This window comes from Pelecanus crispus, chromosome 6, assembly GCF_030463565.1.
Source record: "Pelecanus crispus isolate bPelCri1 chromosome 6, bPelCri1.pri, whole genome shotgun sequence".
NCBI lineage: Eukaryota > Metazoa > Chordata > Aves > Pelecaniformes > Pelecanidae > Pelecanus > Pelecanus crispus.
This window is the reverse complement of record NC_134648.1, coordinates 19,112,627-19,126,777: the sequence shown is the minus strand read 5'-3', so window position 1 is coordinate 19,126,777 and position 14,151 is coordinate 19,112,627. Positions and strand designations below refer to the sequence as shown.

General features: G+C 42.7%; 1 protein-coding gene across 1 annotated transcript; it reads left to right on the top strand.

Annotated features, from left to right (window-relative positions):
* The first annotated feature begins 1,905 nt into the window (after nucleotides 1-1,905).
* Nucleotides 1,906-13,270, top strand: MRPL23 (mitochondrial ribosomal protein L23). Its single transcript, XM_075712761.1, has 5 exons — nucleotides 1,906-1,932; nucleotides 2,096-2,218; nucleotides 3,074-3,156; nucleotides 5,020-5,093; nucleotides 12,924-13,270. The coding sequence occupies exons 1-5, from the start codon at nucleotides 1,907-1,909 to the stop codon at nucleotides 13,086-13,088; spliced, it is 471 nt and encodes a 156-aa protein (XP_075568876.1). The 5' UTR covers nucleotide 1,906; the 3' UTR covers nucleotides 13,089-13,270.
* Nucleotides 13,271-14,151: the final 881 nt, after the last annotated feature.

Genomic DNA, 14,151 nt, shown 5'->3' with positions numbered 1-14,151 from the left:
ACTTGTCTTCCCACGCCTCAATGATAACAAAAATTGCAACATCAGCCTGGGTTATCTATTGCTGCTTCTTTTCTTGTTTTTTTTTTTTTTCCTGGAGGGGTCTGGTGGCTTCCTCAGTCAAAAGGAAGCAGGTTCCCTGTGAAACTGAGATGACTCCTTGCTGGCATCTTCAATTCCTGCTGAGCATGTCCTGACACCAGCCCTATGCTGTCCTGTAGATTGCTGTGTACAAATCTCTGGATTTTGTAAATAAAGCGCAACCAGTACCTGCTCCAATGACAGCTCTATGGAATGGTGTTTCATGTTTTATTTAATGGCATCCCATTTTGCAAGGATTTGGGAGTTGGTCCAAATCCTTATTTAGTGTCATTAGATCCAGCTCTGCACCTGGGAATGAGGCTCAGTATCATCAACAAAGACTCAGGACCAGAGGCCTGCTTTACAGCCACCATACAGGCAGATAACAAAAGCCGACTATGTTCTGGGGGAGCTCATAATCTGGATGCCAAATGTAGTTGAAATTGACTTAAAAGCTTGACTGATGAAGGGAATCAAAGAATTGGGAATAAAGGAACAAATCCATCGAAGTTAGTTTTCAGCACACAGCACTTCTTAAATACAGACAAGCCACAGTATAATATAGAGAATGATTCATTCAAATATTACATTAAAATATTTATGGAGGCAGTTAACCTACATATAATATTAAAGTCCAATACTGAGGTGTGAATTACTTTGTTAATTCAGTGTAGATATCAAAACACAAATGGCTGATACTAAATTTGGGATGTGAGCTATTCTGTAGGGCTTGTTGTCTTTGCCAACCCTTGAAATGCCCTGTTGGAGGGAAGCCCAGCAGGGATGGTGGTTCTCTCCCATCTTTCCAAACTTCTGGCTGTTTCTGGTGCCTGCATTCACACTCCAGCCCTCTGTTAGCGTATCCTGCAGCGTCATAGATTCTTAAGAGTGGTTTAGGTGGGAAGGGACCTCCAAAGATCATCAAGTCCAAACCCCCTGGCGTGGGCAGGAACATCTTTCACTAGATCAGGTTGCTCAAAGCCCCGTCCAACCAGACCTTGAACACTTCCAGTGTGATGAGGCATCATCATCATCACAGCTTCTCTGGGCACTCTGATCCCGCATCCCACCACCCTCATTGTAAAAAGTTTCTGCCCTATGTCCAATCTAAATTTACCCTCTTTCAGTTTAAAACTGTTGCCCCTTGTCCTGTCATGACAGGCCTTGTAAAAAGTCTCTCTCCATCTTTCTTATAAGCTCCCTTTATATATTGAAAGGCTGCAGTAAGGTCTCCCTGGAGTCTTCTCTTCTCCAGGCTGAACAACCCCAGCTCTCTCTGCCTTTCCTCACAGGGCAGGTATCCCAGCCCTCCCACCACTTCCATGGCCCTCCTCTGGACCCTTTTAACAGGCCCATGCCTGTCTTGTGCTGGGGACCCCAGAGCTGGATGCAGGACCCCTGCTGGGGTCTCACCAGAGGGGAGCAAAGGAGGAGAATCACCTCCCTCCTGTAACCATGAGGAAAACACCGCATGAAATGCAGCCAAGGCTGCAAATTCCCACCAAGGCGCCATTTTGCAGGTGCTTCCCCCCCCGCCCTTTGGCCTTGCGGCTCCTCTGGAGAACTCTCAAGGCTGTGTCCCCCCCTCGAGTGGGCCCAGGGGACGACCGGGCCCCAGGGCGGGCTGTGGTTGCGGGGGGCAGCCGTGAGGAGGAGGCGGCCAGGGCGAGGGCTGCAAACCCGCCCGCCGTCCCCACCAGCCCCTTCACGCAGCCCCCACTCTGCCGCGCGGCGCTCCTCCGCGCCAGCAGGGGGCGAGAGCCGCTGCCGCCGCCACCCCGCCGGGAGCCGCTCTCGCGCCGCGCCGCTTCCGGGCCGGACCTCGGCCATGGCGACGGGCGCCAGGAAAGCCGTGTGAGCGGGCCGGGCCGCGGCGGAGGGCAGGCCGGGCGGGCTCGGGTCCGGGCGACGGCGGGGTCTGGCTGGTCGGTCGGCCGGCCGGTGGGTGGGGGGGTGCGTCCGTCCGTCCGTCCGTCCGTCAGTCAGTCAGTCAGTCAGTGGCGTCGTCTCCCCGCAGGTACCCGCTGTTCCAGCTGGGCGGTCCGCAGCTGCGGATCTTCCGGCCGAACTTCTTCATGCTGGCGGTGCGGCCCGGCGTGCCGCAGCCCGAGGACACCGTCCAGTTCCGCGTCTCCATGGAGTGAGTGCGGGGGCGGCGGGGGAACGGGTCACGGCACAGCGGGAGCCGTGGCGGGTTTGGGCCCGCCTGGCCGCGGAAAGGGCCCAGCGCCGCCCGGGGGGCGCAGAGGGGCCCCCGCCGCCTCTAGAGCACACACCCCCCGTGCCACACGTCCCGCCACTCTGCCTCTTGTCGCCTCCTGGGCTGCAGCTTGTGTGGTTAGCTGAGGGGTGGGAAGGCAAGGTGCCAGATAGCGCCCTTTGGGCTGTGGGAAGGGGCTTCTGCATCAGGGAGACCTTTTAGAGGCCTGCGAGGGCACAAATTTAAGTACGAGCTTTGTTTGGCTCCACTTCCTTCGTGTGAGTGAGGCTCAGCCTTCCCAGGGACAGGCTTAGCAAGAAGGAAGTGCTTATGAAAATGATCCAGAGAAAACGAGGTATATATGTCCAGGTATTTGTCAGGACTCTTTAATCCTAACCAGTCTGGCTGCACACATTAAAGCTCACAAACCTGTGGCAGGTCCTGAAAAGATTAGAAAAAATGCTATTAAGAAGATTAGAAAGGATTCTCAGCTTGGACAGTGAGAAAGCCTACCCACTCTCGCTGAATACAGAATATATCTGGGGTTTTGACTGTTGAGACTACAGAGGGTAAAGTTATTTGTTGTTACAGTTTATGGATAGTGAATTGCTGTAGCAGTGTGTGATCTGTGTTGAGTTTATACTTTTTTGTTGTAAAGCTACCTTGGTTAGGAGGAGAAGATGTATTTATTCCAGAGTATCAACCAGTCTAGAAATACTCTGCCTCTGTTTTATTTTATTTAAATATTTATACTTTTCCTTCTTTCTTCCCCCAAAATGCTTTTGCATTGCCTAGAATGACAAAAGTGGATATCAAGAATTACCTTGAAAAAATATACAATGTGCCAGTAGCTGCTGTGAGGACCAGGATACAGTATGGTAAGTGCAGTTGAGTAATCCAAAGGGATGAGTACAGCATCCCTGTGCAGCCAGAACAGACTTTTTCTTCCAAAATGTCTATTAGATTTCAACAAACTTTGATTCTAGGTGCTTAGCTGATGACATCTATCATCTTAGTTGTTTATTTGTCCCTTCAAATGAATGCGCACCACTTCGTCTTTGAATGCTTTGATTAGATTATGACGTAAGTTTAGTTTTAAAAAGAAAAATCTGAATTTAAGAAGCCTTATCATCTTGACAGTTATCTAGCTTGTGCTATATGCTTTTGTAGTTGGCACTGTTTCTCCTTGAAGACCAGTGGGTGTCTGACTTCAGAAGGAACTGCTTCATGTGTTTTAATAAAATTAGTAATTAAACTTAATTTTAGCCATAGCCTTTTTTTAAAAAAATATGTGAGTTAAGATTAGCTGGCATGCACACAGAGGAGGTGTTATGGTCTAACAAAAAGCAAAGTTTGTAGAGCAAAGAAAAATATTCTAGTAGACCAGTAGATAATGTCAGAAAAACATCTTGACAAATTTTCAATTTTTCGTCACCTGTCATTACCACATTTCTGCCACAGACTTGTATGCTTCCACTCATGGTGTTTCTCCTATGCCAACCCTACAGAAAAAAAAAAAAAAAACACCAAAAAACCAACATAAAATCCACCTGAGAGAAAAAGAAAAAATGTTGCTAGTTTAAGTTATGCTGAACTCTGACTTGGTGCAGAGCGACCCACCTCTAACTGAAATAAGCTAAATTTCTGTAATGTCACCTTTACATATGAATGCTTCTCTGACTGCAGTTTGAATGCAGTGCAAAGTCAGGAATATAATTTTCATGTTATTTTCCTTTTTGATCACCAGGCAGTGCATTAATCAAATGGAGAGTAACTTGTTGGTTAGGACATCTTTGATGGCTGGGTTTTTCTTTTTTCATGCAGTGACTCTAGCAAGGGAATTGATTGATGTGTTTATAATGGTAACAGTAGAGATGATTTTAAAAAAGGGACAGGAAAAAAGAGCTGTAAGTGAAAAATGGAGAATGAAAGAAAAAGCTTCAAAATAAGGTTGTAAAACTCAGAACATAGAAGAAAAAGAAAACAAAGATCATCTGTAATGTGCATATGTGAAAAACAGAATTAAATAAAGTCTTAAATACCAAACACATGCAATTCCAAACAGCACTGAAAAATATTTATGCTTGTCCTTATAACTATTTCGTCCCCCACTGCTAGTGGAAGTGATGGTAGAATGTATATATTCAGGCATAAAAGAAGAAAGGGGGTTAGAATGTCTAATAATTTGAGAGCTTTAATGTCTGCATAACATGCAGGGAATAAATTTAACTTGCCACTTAGTTGTCACCAGCATACTTGCAGAAGGTTGAGGTGCTCTTGGTTTTTTTGGATGTGGAGTGTTAATTTCCTGGTGTATAAACAGTAGATCCAGCTCATTAGCTGGGTAATAAAAATTGACAAGTTTGAAGTTGTTTAGTGGTCGTTTCCTCGTTGACTTCCTGAAGCTGTTGATGTTGGGAAGACAGTTTATCAATCCTGGCTCCCTACTCAGGAGACTTTATTTCCTTGCTTCTTTGCAAACTCTGTGTGTGATGTGAAGACACAACAGCTGTCAGTAGCCTGAGTCTGGTGATGCCTCAGTTCCCTACTTGTATATGAGGAGAGTAGTGTTTACCAATTTCAGTACCTTTTAGTAATTGTGATACTGTGTTGGTACTGAAGAAAGAGTATTCCTCTTAAGAATAAATCAGAACTAGTAAGTCCCCCCTTCAGCTTGGACTTGCTTTGGGGATCCTGGAAGTGCTGGGACGTAAAATGTGGGACCCTCTTCATTTCTGCAGGTGCAAACAACAAGAGGAATCACAAGAATCAGAGAGTAAAGAAGCCAGATTACAAGGTCGCCTATGTACAGCTGGTGAGTTAACATGGATGCTTGTGGGGAAAGAGGAAGGGACTGTTAACCAGCCAAGCTGGAAGTAATGTTCAGTGAATTGTCCGGTTGGCTGAGTATTTCTGCCAGTCCTCTAATAATGACATTTTCTTTAATACATTCCAGAATGTAAAAAGAGATTTAAATGACTTAGTCTAAAAATCAAATTCAAACAAATGGCTAGTTTTCAAGTCCCATATTTGTTTGAGGTCTGTATGTAAGTTACGTTCTGATGTCATATGGTGCTGCTTTGCCAGTGAGTTTCATGCTGACCCTGTACTCTGTGTGCTGGAGGGTTCACGACTTGTGTGGTTGATTGCTGAAATGTCCAGTAAGTGAAAGAATATATTGTAAGGGTAGGGAACTTCTTATTAAAGCTTTTTGGATTTCAGAGAAGACTAATGCATATTCCTTGGAGAGCTTTTAGTCATGCCTAACAAGCATGCTTTGTGGTTAAACCGGGTTCTGAAACGTATGTTGGTTGCCCAGTGGAAAAGGAGCTTCATGTTCTTACGAATTTCTTTCATAACAGGAGCATATTATAGTTTAGACTTCCCTTGGGCTTACCTGTCTCTATGTAAAAAAGAAATGCAACCAGTGACAGAAAACCCCTTCACATACCAAAATGACATTAAAGGAATGGTATTTATGGTTGTAAAACCATAAGCTCAAAATTGCTGTTGGCAACACAACCTCAGTGTTACTCCATCCTGGGACAAGGATTCAGTGTAGAGGGAATCACTGTGTGACCTTAAAGACTGCATAAGACTTCGTATGGACTTAGGGTCAAACTAAAGAGGCACAGACAATGGGAAATCTGATGTTTTTTTAATTTTTCAAAGTTTAATGTGCTTAGAAGTTTTTCTCTAAGCCCCTTCTGGGAAAGGTAGTGGAAAGAAAAGAGGAGAGTGTTTTTTCTAGACAGCCCTTACATTTGACAGAACAGTGTAAAGTACAATGTTAATAGTAACAGTTGTATTTAGATGAGGGCTGACTTTGATTTACTGTGCTGAAGTTAAAGGCAACCTCATCTCCGTGCGGGTTTTGCATTACTAAAAAACACATTCATTTTTCAAGGAAGATTCTCTGCTTTGGTGGGCAGATTCTCCCTCCTGGTTTGTCTGTGCTAGGTTTTTGTCTGCGAGAGATCAGGTAGGAGTGATTCATTAAGAACACAGCTGAGGAATTGAATCCCAGGAGTGATGATGTATCTTACAAGTTGCTTTCTCTGAGTGTTGTTCCTTAGTAGGTAATTGCAAGGACTTTCCATTGTCACAGCCTCTTGCTAGTGACTTCTTTGCTTTTGGAGACTCGTTTCCAAGATTGAAGCAGACATGGATTTTCAGCGAACTGTGGTCAGTTCTCAGATTTTATTTCGCTGTGCAGTCTTGTTTCTTTTGTCTGCTGAGTTGAGGAGGGAGTTTGCAACCCATGGATACTAAGGGGGAAGGAGTGGGAAGCAAAATGCTGCTGTTCTGTGGAGCAGGCAGCTCATTTAAGGCAGTACCTTTGTGCATTTATTTCACATCAAACCTCTGAACCTGGAATAGTTGCCATTACCTTAAGGGCAGCTCCACAGTGGAGAGGAGAATTACTTAAATTAGCTTGGTACTAGAGGCAGTTGGACAGCAGTAACTGGTCATTCCTCCAGCCTCTCATTTTGTCTGTTAGGCAAATTAGCATGCACAGAGCCCTGTGGTACTGTGGCTGAGGACTACTCTTGGTACGAGACAGCAAGTGCTCCTTACTGCGTTGCGCTATACTGTAGTATCATCATAAGTTTTTAAAGAATGCCATGTTTTCCTTCTGACCCATGAAAGGGGTCAGGGGACCAGCTTTTGGTGTTGTACTTCGTCCCAACTGAGGGAATCCTGACCATTTACTAAACTCTTGTCCGTGAAGCTTGATCTGTGCATTTTGGCCTCACCTCATTCCTAGTCTCTTTGCTCTCTTTTTTCTATTGTTGTTGGTGTCTGTTAATTCCTTTAACATTTAGGTTTGTCTGTCTCTTTTTTTTTTCTTTTTTCTTTCTCTTTTTTTCTTTTGTTCTCTGCTTTTCATCACTAGCTGTGGTGTGGACAATGAGCTCCCAGTTCTGTGTTCACACCAGCTTTAAACAGTGGGTGAGGCCAGAATCCCAGTGTCATTTCTGAAACGGAAGGTTTTGCCTTCATTCTCATTCATGGTGTGATTCAGGCTGTAACAGGCCCCATGCAGTCCGTTGTTAATATCTGCCTAATTTAGGAAAGTCTTTGGTAACCACTGTAAAATCCTTATTTTCATGAGCATTAGTTTGCATCTGCCATGAGTCAGAGTAGCTGGGCTTTCCCACCATTTTTTACCAGCTGTGTTTTCTCTTATTAATCCAGTTTCAAGTTAAAACTGCTCATGACTGGAAAAATAAGCATGTGTTTTTGGAGGTCTTGGGTTGATCTTTCTATTGCCCACTAGGTGGAAGTATTGCTCTTTCCAGCATGACTTGGTAGCAGCTGTGGTGTGGTTTACTTGAATGAAATTGAGTATATTCTCATGACCAGTTATGCTTCCCTGCTTCATAAAACATCACCTTATGTGTCCCAGCGCAACATACATATCCATTAACTTACTGAAAGCGTCTCAAAGGTGGAAGGTGTATGAAGTCATAGTCAACATACCCTTAGGTGTCAGATTAGTGCCCCAGCTGTTCCACATGTAAGAAGTGTTGTCCTTTCTTTTCCAAATACTATTTCTTGGAGATTCAGAACTGTTTACTTTATTCTCAGGCTGTAACTGGACAAATACATGATCTGTCCAAGCATAATATTTTCACACAAGAAAAATACCTCAAATCATAGAAGGCTGTGGATCAACAATATCTTGCCATTCCAGAGTCTGCCTGCCTTTTTTCCCCTTTTGGAATGTGGTGAGAGAGGTTTAAGTTAGAGACCTATGGCTCTGGGTGTCAATGCTACTTTTTTACACTGTTTTATTTTTTTTTAATTAAAAACAAAGCTATATATCTTTGCAGAGTAGATAAAGTGAATGTAATACAGCAACCTTTCTCCTAACTCCAATACAGTTATAATTATCCTAATGTTATTTAAAAAAAAAAAAAAAGCAAGCCAGTGGGAAACTTTACAGTTGCATCAACATCAGGGAAATTAAAAAACCCAACAACATCCCCTCCTCCTCCTTCAGTGTTCTCACTGCTTTAGCTCAACAGGTGTTAGCACCCGTGGGAGCACAACTGTAGACAAGCCTCTGGAATCCAGACCTATTTTTAATTAAACCTGTTTTGAGAAATCTAATGGAGATGGCTGTAAAAAGGAGTCTGACCTTGTCAACATTAGGACTAACACCTATTTAGCTGCATGAATGATGGCACCGGTGGGAACATTTTTGCAAATGCTTTCTCCTCAAACCCTGTTTAGAGTGTCTGGTACATTCATAGTAATTAAGCCATTTACACATCAGATGTGACAGCAATTTTCTTTTGACATGTAGTGAATTCAGAGGAAACTTGGATGCTCCGTACGTTGTGTCATTTGTGTGTGGATTTTTGAAGTTGCTTTCTGTGCTGTTTTGCCATACGTTTTAACATCAGATGTTACCACTGCAATAGTAGGAGAATTGTTCAAATGCACTGGATTATTAAACTTAGCTGCATTTGCTGCTACTGTTGGACTGAATCCCGTGCTGTTGGGAGTCCAACATTTTTTTAGTTAACGATACTATAAACATCACTTTTCTCCTAATTCTGAAGGACAGTAGTAAGTGCTTCACTTATCTAAATAATCAGAAGATCTCACAGTTGTTTACGTGATCAGTGTTTGCTGCGTCATTCCTACATAATGATATCTGTGCTGACCTTCCATTCCTAAACTTTTCAAGGGACATGAAGGTCAGAGAAGTGTAAGTGAGTTTTGTGCTGGATAATCCTTCCAGCAATTTTCTGACATGAGGCTCAGCAGTGGAAAGGCTAACACTTGACTTCATAGGCCTAATTATGGTCACTTAACCTCTCATTAAAATGAATGGAGGCAATTTGTACCACTCGATGTGATAACTCCTTCTACAGACTCAGAGAATAAGGTGTGTTTTCAGCCTTTCTAATGAAAAAGGCTTGAAATCTAAGGGGAAAATACATGTTTGATGCTTAGGTCACTTTTTATGTTGAAGGATGTTAGCATTTAACAAATGAATCCTCATAAGACCTTGTATATAAATCAGTTTTACATTTGGGTAATGCTGAAGCGAGGATTAGAGCTGCGCAGGAGTAAGAAGTTTAATGGCTCCCATTTCTGTAATCTAAACACTGGACCACACATCTCACTTGTACATAATCTTAGAATTTGTAGGAAGAAGGGAGGTCTCTGGGAAGACCCTAAATTGAGAATAGCAATGCATAAAATCATCACATTGCCTTTATTTTTTAGGTGTTTTAATACCGCCTCTCTGACTTGGTTTGGGTTTTTTTCTTCTTTTTTTTTAGCATTTTAAGGACTCACTTAGAGGCATGTGGTGGTAGAGCTTGCCCTGACAAATTCCAGACTATCAGTGTATCGCCTCACATTGGTGAAAAAGTTCTTTTGCTGGCAGTGCAACATCCAATTCCAAGACAGACTACATTATGCAAGCAAAATTATTTTTTTTTGCTTTTAACACAGCTATGTCAGGTAGGAAGGTGTTCTTTTCTTCCTCTTTCTCTGTGCTTCTAACTAAGATAATTATGCTGGCAGAAGTTGTAAAGGAGGACCAAGCCCAAGCCTTATGTGTATTTTAATAATTCAGTAATTAAAAGGGTGACCTTGGTTAAATGGCTTGCAAAAGGTAAAACAGTGTTTAAAAAAGGTTTAGGAATAAGCCAAAATTTTGCTATCTGGTGGAATATGCCAGCATTTCATGTTCTGGCAGTTTGCAAACCAGCTAAAACCCTGTTGAACTTGGTAGAAGTTTAGTTCTTTGCTTTATTTCAGTTAGGATTTCATTCTGGGGATGTATTTATCATATGGCTTTCAAATGGTTGCTGTGTAGAGGGGGAAACTTTTACAAAGAAAAAGTGTAAAAAAAAAGTAGCACTGCATAAAGGAGTGATGATCCCTCCATTCCTTTGGTAGGCATATTTTTGAGAAGGTGTCATATGAGCTTGAACCTCAGTAGCCTCTGGCATCGTGTGGAAGATGCACTGAATGTAAATATGCCTGGACAGACTCACAGTCCTTTATGTAAGTTGATGCCTTTTGGTATTTTTGAAGTTTTGAAATGCCCAAGATACAGACTTCTTCTGAAAACTAGCTACTGAGCATGCACAACAGCTATTTTTCATACAGCTTTCATCACTTCAGAGTCTTACAGTGCAGTATTACTGCATAGTATTGTTACTTAAGATTTATCAACCTTCAGTTCTCAGGGTGTAATGTCTTGGCTGTTTCAAGTCGTGTCTGGCTGCCAGCCAAAATCAGAATTTCTTCACAAAACAAGAGCTGGAAAGAACCAACCTGTCTGTGCTGATTTTGATTTATTAAAAGACTCCAGATACAGATTGACGTTTTCAGCTCACTATTTGACTTTCACCAGCCTTGAAATGGGAACTGTGAGCACTTTGATAAACAGCTGAAAGGTTTGTCTGGTTTTGCTACAGCCTCTGTGCATATCTTTTTTTGTTTTTTTTCCCCCCTTTTTAAAATAGTAACTGTTTTGCAATGCTTAGTGAATTACCATGGATGTTGTTAGTATGCTTTAGGGACAGCTTTCCTTCATTCTCCAATACGGGAAGTGCATTGGTGCTGGAAGCATACCAGAATGGAAGTGCTGCATAACAAGAACAGTCCCTTACTACGCTGTTACCAATATAAATAGTTCTCAAATTTTCAGTGTAGGTGGTATGCCTACCATGTTAGCCTGAATTGTTTTCTGACTTGTTTAACTAAAATGGCTTCTTCTCCAGGGCAGACCAGTCCTTAGAATTGGCCCTGTCTGTTCTGTAGGTACCACGGGGCTAGGTGACCCGCCCGCAGTGCAGTTAAAACACAATATTTTTTTATAATGTAAACAATTTTTTTTCCAAATGCTTCAGTGTGCTAAAATCTTGGGCAGCGTTTGGCCTCTCAAGGGTGCTTGCTGGTGATCCTACTACAGGAAGAGTTTCAGTAGGCTACAGCTTTGGCATTGCTCAAGGACATTGGTAAGGCCAGTTTCTGTGCCTTGAAATGGAACTATGCTTTAATTGTCATAGGACAGCTATTATAAGCATACCTGTTGGTAATTTAAAGGTACAAAAGAGTTCAAACCCCAGAGTGTGCACTGTGGAAAGGAAAACCTTGATTTGTTCCAGTTGATCTTATCCAGGCTAGAATCGAGGACAGAGCAATGTACACAGCAGCTCCCTCGTTGTTTTTGTAGTATGGTCAGCCTCTTAGGAAACCCCCAAGAAGTATGCACTAGAAAAACAACTGGAGCATTGCTGGGTATGAGTTGATATTTCCTAGGTTCTAGTCTGGATAAGCTCAACTAGGATAAGTCATGTTTTTTCTTTCCAAAGTGTATACTTGAGGTTTAAATTCTTTCACACCTGTAAATTACCGGGTTGAGTGTATATGGCAAAATGAAACATAGCACACATTCAGCTGGGTCAGGGGCACAGTGATGGTTTTTTTGGATTTAATTATGTCACATTTTTGATTCCAAAATGCAGTATAGGTAGCTGTGTTGTGGAAGGCTCCTTTCATGTCCTTTGTGGAACCATTTCATAACTGGGCCTCTTGTTTGATTATATTTATTGCACAAACGTAAAGAATGGCTAATCTGACACCCCCCCCCCCCCCCCCCCCCGCCGTTTTAATCTGAAGCAATTAAATGCTTTTGTTGAGATTTCTGTATGCAGTATTCTGCCAAAGAAGTTAATGTATGGTAAGGTTTGTAAGTGTTTTGGAGAGTAATTCTAGAGTTATGAGCTACCAGTTATGAGTTTGATTATGCAAAGTCCCATACAGAATGGAAGGGTTGATATTGTTGAGTTTAATGAAGTGGTGCTTAGTGCAAACACCACTAAAAAGTAAGTAGATAATGTTAGTGGGATAGAACATTTCCACAGAGTAATGGTTTCCTGCTGTTAGATAAAAACCAGAGACCAAGCAAATACTTGTTTTCCAAGCGGGAGACAGATCTGATGATGGTGTTTCACTAAAATGACTTGTCTTTAGGCAGAATGACTGATGCAGGTGTAATCACTTTAATGTCATCAGTGATGTATTAGACAAGGTTGTTCCCACTGTAATGGTTTTACACTATAGTCTTTATTCCTGTTGATAAGAGACCTCTAATATCTGGTATTCCGTATTGCCACATTACACCCTCCAGTAGCAGCTGCTAGGACTGTTCTCTCTTATCCTTAGCTGAGATCTAAACAACTATAACCACTACCCATATCCTGAGTGTTAACATAATGAATGTCTGCTCCGCCGTGTATTTCCCCAATGGTGTTACTTTAACAAAATCACTTACTTTGCTCATCTTGCTTTTACTGTATGACTCGTACAACATCTCTGAGCTGGTTCAAAGTCTTTGAAGAGGTGCCCATCTCCTGACCATTCATCTGTAAAAAAAGATGTCAGTGTCTTAATTAGCACACACAAGAGGAGAGGCTGAAAGTTAGCTTTTTTGGGGGGAAGGGATATATGTGTATCTTGGGGAGAGGGGTGGAAAGAGATCTTGGGAGGTAAGAGGTACCGTTTTGCACTAGCTGAAACTTTATGGTGGTCCTTCATTGTAAGTATATGCATCATAGCTACTGCAGAAAGGCTGGAATGTCTCTCTGACCATTTGTTTTCTCTTTAGGGCCAAGGACAAACCTTTCAGTTTCCCAACCTATTTCCAGAGAAAGAACAAGACACAGAAACTCGCTCTTTTGATGACTTCAGGAATAAATATATGGAGAGAGAGAAGCAGAGGCAGAAAGGTGACCCCAGACGAGGTGGAGTCCCCGATTGGTTTGGACTTTGATGCAACAAGCCAGCTGCCTTTCTTTAGGCTCAGAGGGATTTTGATCAGCAGAACTTGCACTCTTCCCTTCTTGTAATGACTGAATGTTTATTCTTGGGCAGCCCTTGCTAGCGTGTCTTTTCCTGGCTGTTTGTGCACAACTACAACAAAATGGCCCTAAAGAAATAAAAAGGTGAAATAAATCTGACTGCATCAGGTCTTTCCTGTGAACTTGTGGACTATTTCTAAAATGTGGAATTGCTTGTTGTTGTTTCTGACTATGAGAGTGTCATTGTGCTTACCTTCTTCCTGCTTCTACAGGTTGTTTTGAGTAGAAGGAGGCGGCATTTCATTTCCCAGGATAAGTGTAGTTTGCATTGAATAGAATGTCTAAAAGTCAAGATAGGTCACTTGGAGGCAGACATGAAGGTGTAGATAACTAAACTATAGGACATAGGGTTCCCTTATTTTCAGTTATGGTGTCCTACTGTCCTGTGAATTGCCTTCCTTGCAAAGTGACACACGCACACACCCCCCTTCCTGGAGATCTGCATGTGATCTGATTGCACTCCTTTGTTAATGGTTGTGTGGCAATTTGGAGACAGGGTTTATTAGATAGGCTTGTGACTGGGCATGCGTGTGTTTGATCCCCAGAAGCATCAAGGAACGGACAAAGGCGGTGCACAGTCTCTGCTTGCTGCTGTGCAGTGCAGGTAGCTGCCTTCTGTGGCCAGCCTGCCCTAGGAATGTTTCCTGGCACAGCTGTGCTAGTATTCCTTCCCCTGTCCACAGCTACCTTGCAGTGCTGGCAAGAATCCTGTGTGGACACAGTTGTACTGGCATAGAAATGCTTCTGCCAGTGTAGGCTGTTTTGTGCTCAGGACTAATAAAAAGACTCTTTTTACTTTTTCTTGTGCAACTCCCTCTACTTCCAAGTTGCTGATGCCAAGGCAGTGGTAGAACTTTTCTAGGCCTTCAGGGCTGCCACGTTCAGATTTTTCTTTTTTGGCTCTGCATCTATTTCTCCTTGCTTTGATGAGGATATTTCCTCTTTTCCTTTGTGAAGTAATGTGCTCTGCTGGTG